We start from the raw sequence: 11,166 nt of genomic DNA on the forward strand, positions 1-11,166 counted from the left end.
TCATTTTGTTCCTTAGTCCCCATGAACATTGTTTACCGCTGAAACTAATTTCAAGGTGAGAAAATATGATACTTATCATCGTTTTCTTGCATAAGAGTGCTGCACGCTCATGAAACTAGGTCATTAAACTGTACCCACAAATTCAACCCAACATGATTGCAAAGACTTTCCAGTTTAAAGAACATGGCAAATACTACTGATATGAGATCTAAAAGAACAAAACACAAATACACAAGCATAAGCCAAGTTTAGTCAAGCAATTACTTATTTTCCAGACGCATGTAGCGATGTCTATATTCTCTTCACTAAGCAGAAGTTTCCATTTTGTCTTGTGCATTGCGTCTGTTAAAAGTTAAACTGCTAAAAAAACTTTCTGGGCTCTCGGACATTTTAATTATTCAACATCTGATGTTGTAATTGCTCTTGTAACACTTGCACTTAATTCCATTGCTATTTAATTGCTTTTCTTGTGCAAAATCTCACAATCAGTAGCATTCAGAATGATAATAAATAAAATTAAAAAACATTAGAGAATGTTAAATCTTCTTTAAAAAAAAAACTAATTATAATATTATTTATATAATATGATGACATTAAACGCTTCACACTCACAACAAATGCACCAGTGTGTATTGCATGGGCTGGGCTCTTGTAAATGTTAATCTCACCTCATTAACTTTAACCACTGGGATTCTTTTCTTTTCTACAAATCAATAATCCAGCTTTGTGAGAGGGATTTTGCCAGATTGAGCACCGAGGGAGATTTTGGTAAGCTAAGCATAAGGAGACAGAGAATCAGAGAAATCCTGGATGAAGTGATTTTTCCGATTTGTCATTTTTTTGGATGCTCCCGTGCATATCAGTTGGACCTGATGTGACCTGCAGCGGGCCTGTCAGGATAGTCAAAATAAGAACCCCAACTCCATGTGGATATTGCGCCAATGAGGCACTAAGACCCAGTGGAGGGGAGGGAAGGCGGGTGCCCCCCCGCTGCCTGCCTGTCTGCGCTACACGAATCTGCAGTTTCTTTGGTCGCATGCTGGCGATAGCACGTGTGTGTGTGCAAGAGTGTAGGGAGAGTGTGTGAGTGTGAGAGACAGAGCCCCTGCACTTTTTTTTCTCCTTCCATCTCAACCTTCTGCTTCTGCTCTGTCTCTCCACCTCCAACCTTGCTGCACGAGATCTAGGAGGACAGAGGTGTGCGTTGTGTTTTTGAAGGGAAGAGGAGGGGGAGTGGGGGTGGTCAGGATGATGACGAGATGAAAGGGGCCAGGTGAGGAGGAGACACAGGAGTGCCCCTTTCCTCTTTCCCCCCTTCTCCTTCTCTCTCTCTCTCTTGCTCTCGCTCCCTCTCTCTCTCTCTGTGACGTGGTGTGTGTGCGTGTTTGCTGTGTGTGAGAGAGAGAGAGTGAAACAGGTCGGCTATGCTTCAGCAGACTGGACTGTGAACCTGCACAGGAGGAAGCAGCCCTTTCCAGATTGAGGTATGTCACTGAATTGTCATCACACGCATTTCCAGAATACCTGCGCCACGTGGGGAGATTTGTGATTAAGTGAAAGACGGGATGCTGAAGGCTGTAGAAACTGACTCAAGGGGCAGCGTATTCTTTCATCAAATCACACATTACGTTAACGTATCCACATTAAAGGACAAGGACGTGTGAGGATAGATGTCTCGTCTCATTTAAAACCCTGTTTTTTGCTTGCATGTTGCTGCTGAGAAGTGAAAGTGCTTTGTAATGAAAAAGGACACTTGAACAACAGGCTAGTTTTCTGCTCACGGTAAACACAGTGTCATGTGCATATGATAGGGTCATATGGTTTTCAGTCAGCAGTTAGAGAGATTTCGCACAACCTTAGGCTGAAGCTTTGTATGAATTTTGTGCAGCTCTTAAAGCAACATAAACTGGGCAAGTGTGAGTTGAACGTCGCACAACAGCTTGTGCTGGTTTAGAGTCCTCGAATCTTTCTCTAGTTTTTGCCAATAAAACTTTAATAAAGATTAAAGATCCTTTGAGAGTTTATTCCACTTCACTTTGGAGAGTTACATTGATGATAAATGTTTCCATAAAGCAATCAGGGCTGATTAGACTAAAACCCTCCAGAGGACTGCTCCACACTTGTCTCTGCATCACAGATTAGCTGCTTTTTAAAAAAAAAATCAGCTGAAGGTGACTCTTTCCCTTTGACCGATTCAGCAAAGGCCACCTACTTATGCTTCTGTGTCTGACTGGTGGCTGTTGTGCTCGATGTGCATACGTGGGCAGGAAAAGAAGAGGTGCTTTGCAGGGATGTCACACTTGTGAAATGGAAAACTTGCACCTGCAGCTGTGCAGCATATGGAAATGTACCGAAGGCTTTGTGCTCGTTCCACGGCTTTTATAGTGTGTGGGGTTAAGCGCAGGTGAGGTTGCGACAGTAAACAGTGCAGGATCTACTCAAGTAGCAAACACTAATAGGGACAGCTGAAGGTGCTCTTCTTTACTTCACATACCTTTTAGGCAATTTTAAAATGCATACTTTTTCACTCAGAAACACATTTAATACATTACTCTTAAAATACAGCGTAGATAATTAAGAAACTGTTCAGAAGTCCTATCAGAACTTTTTTATAAAAAGAAAGTGAAACAAACACTTTGTTTTACATGTCAGGATTGCACTTGATGATCTTTTCGACCCAGCGGTGATCTGATAGGTTTACATTTAAGTAGAAGAGCAAAAATTAATTAACTTGAAATTAGAAAAGTTACAGAGCAAAAAAAAAGTGGAAAAATGTGATTTTTTTTTAGGATATTAAAATCAAATGATCAAATTCTATAACTACTGCTTTTTAATCTATAATTTTGCAATTTTGTAATCACTTATTATCAACTGCACACATTTTATCCGCTGAAAGTCAAGTGAGGATGCTTCAAAAAATCTTCTGTGTTATACAAAAGAAAATAAATCAAATGTAATATTTGTTGTGACCACCAGTTAAAACAGCAGTTCTCCTCAGTATATTTAAATCTGGCCCTTTGTTTAGGGTTAATTTTACATCGTGGAATAAATACAAGACCAATCAGATGCCTCAGTGATATCATGGCATGATTTGTAGGAATGTCAAAATTTTTCGTTTGCATTGAATATTATTTACCTTTTAAATTAGTCTTTTCATTCATTGTGGCAAGATGAGTCTCAAATGTTTATCTTCAGCAATACCTGACTGAGCTGGACTTTCTATTTTGTTTCAGATCTTTTGTGGTGTTGTTAGAAAGAGGACGTCTTCCTTAAGAGTTCTGTTACGCCCGTGTTTGATCATCTGCAGAGCTTTGGGCTAAGGTCTATGGAGGTGAGGACCTGTAGGGTTCAAGCTGCCATGACAGAAACCACTGCCTGAGCATCTCGGCGATACCCTACGAAAGAGGAGGATGGGTGATGGGCCCGTGAAATTCAGCGGACTCTCTCCTCTTTATCCCATCCTCTCATGGAGCGTCCTGTCACACCAAGCCCCTCCTGGAACACTTCTTTCTCCCTGTTTTCACCCTCACTGCAGCCAAACATCTCTAATGTCACCTCACCCACGACGAGCATCCCAGGTGGGATAGATTTGAATCGCTCCTTGGCACTGTGTGCTATGCTCATTATGAACATGCTGGCAGTGGTGGGCAACTTGGCTGTGATCATTGTCATCACCAAAACGCCGCAGCTGCGTAAGTTTGCCTTCGTCTTCCACCTCTGTCTGGTGGATCTGGTGGCAGCGCTTGTGTTGATGCCTCTGGGGATGCTGTCAGATCAAATCCTGGTGGACGAAGCGCTGTGTCGGAGCTACCTCTGCTTGAGTGTATGTCTAGTGAGCGCTGTCATCCTCACCATATGTGCGATCAATGTGGAGCGCTATTACTACATTGTCCACCCCATGCGTCACGAGGTAAAGATGACAGTGGGGGTGGTGGTGATGGTACTAATAGGAATCTGGATTAAAGCTGTTGTCATGTCGGTACTTCCACTCCTGGGCCGGCTGCTCCAGGGAAACCAGGGTCTGGGGGCTTCTTCCCTCCTCGTTCCCACTCAGAGACACTGCTCCCTCCACTGGACAGGTGGCGGGATCACACGCCTGGTCTTCATGGTTTTCTTTACAGTCATCTATTTTCTGTGCCCTATGCTGATCATACTGGTGGTCTACTGCAACATGTTTAAGGTGGCACGAGTAGCAGCCATGCAGCACGGCCCCCTCCCCACTTGGATGGACACTCCAAGACAACGATCCGAGTCTGTGAGCAGCCATTCAACCATGGCAGCTAGCCTCGGAGGAACTGGTTCCCGCACCACCCCTCAAAGGACCTTCAGTGGGGGGAAGGCTGCAGTGGTTCTAGTGGCGGTGGGAGGCCAGTTCTTCTGCTGCTGGCTGCCATATTTTTCATTCCACCTTTACTCGGCTGTAGTGTCTACCTCCCCTGCTTCACTAGCCCAGCTGGAGGATGTGGTGACATGGATTGGCTACTTCTGCTTCACATCCAACCCCTTCTTCTACGGTTGCCTGAACCGTCAGATCCGCGAGGAGCTGAGCCGCCACTTGGCTTGCCTTTTCAAGCGCGCTGGGCCCAGAGGAGAGCAGCTGCCCAGCCGAGAGGCCTCTATTGAGGAAAACTTTTTGCAGTTCCTTCAGGGCACTGGATGCAATCTGGAGCCCTGCAACTCTCACAGCAGAGCCAGCCTAGAGTTGCCGGAGACTGAGGATCTTCAGGAATCAGCTGTTCAGCAGCACACGCCAGCTGACTTCCACATCCCAGGGCAGATCCTTGAGGAAACCTCAGAGTTCATACAGCAACAACAGCTGAACAATGAGCTCCATGTATCAGAGAACTGCTTCAAAACTGTACCAGAGCTGTAGCCGACTCATGTACTGACTCTTCTGCCGTACAATAAGCCAATAAATATATTTAGTTTTATTCATATTTTTTAGAATTTGATGAATTAATACATCTCTAGCTGATGCTACAAAGTGCTTTAAAGCAAAGTGAACTGTAAACACGGTATCTTCTTGGAAGAATTTAAGTTATGTAGCTTTTTTAGTGAAAGACAGACTTCAATATATCTTGTGCTTCATTTTACTTTTGTAGCATTACATGCTTTAAGAGCCATACGGTGTCAGGCTGCTTCTGTGTCACATCAGTGGACAAACACCGAGCCCTTGTTGTGCTCATCACAGTCCAGTGAAGTGACAAATGTCACATAAACATAAGAAGTGTGGAAACTTTGTCAAAGCAATGTTCATAGTTGTCAGTGTTTTTATTACGCACTGTTAGAGCCATTCAAAAGAACTTTTCGCAGACAGTTTAGTTTTGATATGCATTCATTCACTAAATCTCTAATTGAAATGTGGATTCCCTCGCTGAATATGCAAAGACAATGCACCATACAAAGTTCATCATATCAGCCCCTCTGCCCTGCCATCTGCATTTTCGCCCTCCTGGTTATTGTTTAAAATGAATTCATCAAGAGATGAAAATGTTCTCTCATCATTGTGTATTCAGAGCAATCAGTTCAAAGTTTCACTGCTGGGTCTCTATAACCAAGCAGATACTTTATAACCGATTTAACCAACAAACACTTTCATCATTAAAATTAAGCGTACCGCCCCGGGCACTCGTACGTGCACCAACAAAGTGTTTGCAGAACAGCCCGTTTGTTTAAGTAAAAGATTCTTAGTTCCTGTAGCTGTCACTGTCAGTTTGTTTAGTGAGTAAAGAATCTGTTTTTATCATGTATTTATTCCACTTGCACATCTCATTACACCAAGGAATTAATGCAAAAATGTTCCTCCATATAGAGTTTAAAATATTCATCGCGCTGAACAGGGATCATTTCACAGCTGTTACTGCTGCTGGTATTTATAATAAACAGGCTGACAGAGTATTTTTAACCATTTTCCAGGAACGTTATTATCGTGTTTATCTGTTCTTAGTCTTGTGATTATCACCTCCTCACCAAAATCATCTCACATTGGCAGACTCGTGATTGCAACCCCCCTCCTCCTCCTCCTACCCCCCAGCCCCCCCCCCCCACTCAAAGAACTGCTTTAATTGTTTTGATAGAGGTGGCGTTAAGGATTTAGGCTGTAAAGAAGGAAAAACAAAAAACTGACTACAGCATTAAAACAGCTGAAATACGGCTCGGGATGAACAGATTCGCACATCAGTACTAATTACCCTGTAATGTCTGCACTGTTTACAGGTAAACACAAGGAGCAGTGTGAGTGCTATCGTGTTTGTGCAATAAACAACCAGGGCTTGTTGTGGCTACATACAGCACAGAGGTGTGGCAATGCTTACACATGGAAAGCTTTGCCTTTGGCCTCACTCAAACGACAGATGGAAGACACTGGCGATACTTTTTCTGATCTCAGGTGGAATACAAACTGTTTGCACAAGTCACACGAGCAGTGACAAACGTTCCAAAGACAAATTACAAGGCACAAGTCTCTTGCTAAACACTTTCTTTCTTTCTTTTTCTTTTTTAAATACTTCCTATCTATTGCTGCCTTCATCTATTCTGGACTGCCTCATACCGGACGGCCGGCAATGATCACAAGACACTAAACACAAGGCGCGCAGGAGAAGGTTCATAGTTTGCTGGGAGTCAGAACAAAAAAAGGTCTCTTTGTCAGGGAAAGGCATAATGTTCTTTAACTATCTTGCGATATGACTGTGCTGCATGTTGTTTTTCAGGCAGGGTTGCCCTATCAGCTTCTTTTAAAAAGAGCTTCAATATGAAGCCCTACCTTAAAGTTAACAACAGCAGCGAAGAGCGAGTGACATACAATTACTGCCATGATGCTCAGATTTCTTCTGTGTTTATTTATTTTTTAATAACTTATTACCAGCTGACAGACTGCTAAAACCTTCCAAATGCAAAACTATTACAAAATTTATTTATTAAAAAAAAATAATTTAAAACTGACTCGAATTATTTCGCTCGCACTGCTGAACGGGGGTTTAATCTCTTTGGATTGTCTCTGTTTTTTTTCTGTGGAGTATTACTTTATTATTTTTATGATACAATGCTGTAATAACTTCAGTGATATTTCCCACAGTCTGGGGTCATTACAAAACCCCTTATACCGAGAGTACATCAATCCACCGCTCAATCATCTGGTTTCCATTACTCTAGCGGCAAAATCGCCCAGACCAATCTCATTAAATGCTTTAAGCTGTCTTTGTGACCATCTGTTGATTGCGAGGACAGAGAAATAACCTGTTCTGAAGGTGAACTGCAGATAATATTCTTACCTTTGGGAGAATTCTGGACATCATTAAACACAGTTTTGTTTGTACTGTAAATCATCAGTACAGTGGTGATGTTTTCCATGTTCCTCTGTGTTTCTCTTTTTTGTACTTGAGCTGCAAAGGCGGCTCCTATTCTTAATTCTTAAGATTTTGTTTGTCTCCATGTTAAGATTTTGCTGTGTACCTCCCTCCCTCAACTGAAATCATTAAAGATGCAGCAAGAAGATTAACTTGAGTGTTGCTGGTTGAATTTGTAGTTGTAGACATATATATATATATATATATATATATATATATTTTTTTTTTCAGATCAATAACCGCATCAATCGCATGAGCAACCCCATCAATCATCTCCTTTCTCTTGTGCCCTCTAGGTACCTCCTGCTCTCTACCTCTGCGTGTGTCCTTGCACACATGTGTGTGTGTGTGATGTAGGTAGGGGGTGAAATGAAACAGTAGGACAGGATGAAAGAGGAATGACATTTTGAGTAAGGTGGGATGCTGCTATCCCTCAACAAAACACTGCCCCCATGCCGGACTTTTACCACAAATGTAGCAAAACCTGTGAGCTAGTAAGACAACACAGCCATATTGCATCATACACACAACATACCTCATTCTCCTCATGTCATTTACCAAACACACTCTCTCAATTTGGCATCTATTTAAGCTGCAGCATCCCTCTGACATGTCAGTACTGCAGCAGCTGACCTGTACAGCTGACCCCTCCACCACCCCAACATCTACCTGCGGGATTTAAGAGGGCACAGTTAGATCCACTATTTGCTGTAGAAAGACAGAGTTGTTTGCAGCTTCACCTCTGTACACCACTGCAGTGGTGCAGACTTTCAGCTTAAAATCAGTGGATTTTACAAAGACCTTGCATGAGCTGTTGAGGAATTGCAGCCATTCTTATGCAAAGTCCCACATTTTCAGAGGCTCAAATTTAACTGGACAGTTGACTGACAGGTACTTTCATGCCCAGGTGAAGGCTGTTCCCTTGTTATTTCATGACAAATGGAGCAGGCATAACATCTGAAGTTGATTCAAAGTGTTTACTTTGTTTTGTTTTTTATAGCTGTCACTTTAATGTTAATTATGAGACCTAAAGAGTGAGGGAAATCATCACTAGGCTGAAAACCCCCCAAAAAACCATCAGAGAGACAGCAAAAACTTTAGGAGTCGCCAAACCTACAATGTGATGCATTGTTAAAAAGAATGAATGCACTGATCAGCTTAGCAACACTAAATAGCCTGAAAGACCACAGAGGATAACTAAAGTGTATTAGGCCAAAATTATTTTCCTTGTTTAAGAAAAATAGCTTCTCAATTTCTAACCATGTCAAGAAGACACTCGGGGGGGGGGGGGGGGGGGGGGGGGGGGGGTTGGTGTATCATTGTCAAGGTCTACAATCAAGAGATGCCTTCATGAATGTAAATGCAGAGGGTTTGCAATCAAGGTCTACACTGAAGACCAGAAAAACCAGGTGAGACATCCAAAAGCACTCACACTCTCTGCTCAGATACATCCAAACGCCACAAAACTTATCAGACAGTGCTTCACGGTGCAAATGGATAATGACCCAAAACAAACTGCAAAAGCAACTGAATAGTTTCTCAAGTGAAAGCAATTAGATATTCTTCCATGGTCGAGTGAGTGGCCTAATCTCTGATGGGGATTGTGTATAAAAATGTCTGTAATTCCTGAACAGTTAATGCAAAGCTTTTGTTAAAAACCTCGAATTAAAGCTGAAAAATCTGCTCTTCAGTCTTAATGGTTTGATCTATAATCCACCGTGGAATCAAAGCTACAAATATTGTCTCTTTTTTCCAACAAATTATGGAACCAACTGTATTTAACTAATACTCTCCATTATCTATGTGTAACATTTTTATTTTTATTTTGGAGTGATAGTTTTGGAGTCTAGAGGCCAGCACAAACAGGTACATTTCATTTGTGAACTCTCTGACTGAACTTGGTGTTGTCCATTAACACCCTTATCATTAAATGCACAAATTTCACAAATAATGTGAAAATTCATTCTCTTCATACAATAATTTATTCTAATGAGGGGTAAAGAAGAATTCATTGCAGCAGCCCTTGCAAAACATGCATGTTTACTCAAGTTATAATTATTTTTTATAATATATATTTTTTAAAAGAACTAAGCCACTACTATGTTTTAGTAATGTTTAATTGCTTTTACATGTGTATGGATGATCGTTATGTGCAACACCTTAACTGGTAAGGTAGCAGGGGACTTAGTTCCCCTCTTTGTTTATTATTATCGTAAGTTTATATGTTAATAGGCCACATGCAGCACTAGTTTGTGTAAGCTAATTTCTTTTTCATATGCAAATACATATCAGCATATCCCCTTTCTGTATTCACCAGATACATCAAAACACAGAGGACACAAGCATCATTTGAGGCTCCACCACAGCTTTCTGATTATTTTAATTTTCATACACTCTCCTGTGCTGCACCCCATTGGACAGAGAGACTCATAGCTTTAATGTCGAGCAGCAGAGGGTGCCTCCTGCAGTGCACAGAAACAGTTCAAACAGCCTGACCTTTCGATAGGCTACAACACGCCCAGTGAAAGTGCCCAAGGACTGATGCCAACATCAAGTCAATGTGACATGATGGCAGCATCCCACACCTGCACCCAGTGGCCCACTGTCAGTGGGTGTGGTAACGAATTGCCTCTTATAAACCAAACATTCAAACTGAGACCTATGAGCCTCTAAGCTCTCACAAACAGGCTCACAGCTACCAAAAAACAAAGAGTAGGTCAAACAAGAGCTCGCATGAATTTCTCACTTACTTCTCAATCCTGACTTCCCTGAAATCAGCTGTTGCCTTGGTAACCTGTGCTGATGGCAGTGGTGTGAAGTTTGTTTGGCAGCAGGAGCTGGGGAAAAAACGCTAATATTTTATAAAAGATTATTGCATCATTTATAAAAAAAAAACAAACAAACATTAAATTGTCCCTCTTAAAATACATGTCACATATAAAATTATTCTTAGAATGGCACCTATGGTTTTTAATAGTCTTTTAAAAAGATGGTAGATATAAAATTCAAATTATCTTTGGTTGCATTAGGACACGACAAAGAAAGAAAAAAGTTAGTCCACTGACATAAGTGAGCCGCAGTTCTTTTAAATTACTGATACCAGTAAATATTCTCTGCTTCCAGTTTTTCAAATGTAGTGAACTTTTTAACTGCTGAGATTTCACAACAAAAGGGTCAATGAGCTAATCCAGATGGAGAAAAAAATGACCAGGATTGTCACATCAATCCAACAAACATAAAACACTGACTAGTATTGGATACATCTCTGTCACTCATTTCACTTATTTAACGTGTAAAATCTTAATTCTAAACATCGTGTATTTAGCTTAACTCTGCTAATACTGATGTATTTTACCGTTCCGATAATAAACGCGCACGAACCTCCAGGCTCACTGAATAAAACAAAGGTGTGCCCCAAAACTATTTCCTGTTCAAAAAGTCAAAGTTATATCTAATAGCTGGAGGAAACCGTTTTTTAAGCCCCTCAACCTCTCTGGGCAGGCACAATATCATACAGACTGAATAAAGGTTAATTGAATTCCGCATTTCAATGCGCTTCATTCGTGAGTCCCCAGAGGGCGCAGTCACACCACACAAAACTCTCCTGCCTGTACTTCAGAATGAGCTACAGAGAAAACTTGCAGATAAGCTTCACGTGGTCTAAACATTACAGCTCAAAGCTTTAAGAAGTAGACTACATTTATTTACACAAGCATTACTTTATTCTGGGAACACAGGCAGAAATAGGCTACATAGCAGGTTGAATGGAGTTGACTACATTTCCCGTCAGCCCCGTGGTGAGCGTCAATTTTCCCTTTTC

The 11,166-nt window shown here is 41.5% G+C and overlaps 1 protein-coding gene across 2 annotated transcripts; it reads left to right on the forward strand.

Annotated features, from left to right (window-relative positions):
• The first annotated feature begins 1,018 nt into the window (after positions 1 to 1,018).
• gpr61 (G protein-coupled receptor 61) lies at positions 1,019 to 7,482 on the forward strand. 2 transcript variants are annotated; one of them, XM_063465358.1, is made up of 3 exons: positions 1,019 to 1,484; positions 3,234 to 4,882; positions 6,217 to 7,482. In XM_063465358.1, the coding sequence occupies exon 2, from the start codon at positions 3,467 to 3,469 to the stop codon at positions 4,871 to 4,873; it is 1,407 nt and encodes a 468-aa protein (XP_063321428.1). In that variant the 5' UTR covers positions 1,019 to 1,484; positions 3,234 to 3,466; the 3' UTR covers positions 4,874 to 4,882; positions 6,217 to 7,482. The 2 variants fall into 2 exon arrangements, with proteins under 2 accessions (XP_063321428.1, XP_063321427.1); XM_063465357.1 differs by having other exon boundaries at positions 3,234 to 7,482.
• Positions 7,483 to 11,166: the final 3,684 nt, after the last annotated feature.

The sequence above is a fragment of the Pelmatolapia mariae genome, linkage group LG20 (genome assembly GCF_036321145.2).
Source record: "Pelmatolapia mariae isolate MD_Pm_ZW linkage group LG20, Pm_UMD_F_2, whole genome shotgun sequence".
NCBI lineage: Eukaryota > Metazoa > Chordata > Actinopteri > Cichliformes > Cichlidae > Pelmatolapia > Pelmatolapia mariae.

Excerpts from the sequence above, each read along its gene's own strand:
- gpr61 (XM_063465357.1), top strand. The coding sequence starts at position 3,467 with ATGGAGCGTCCTGTCACACCAAGCCCCTCCTGGAACACTTCTTTCTCC.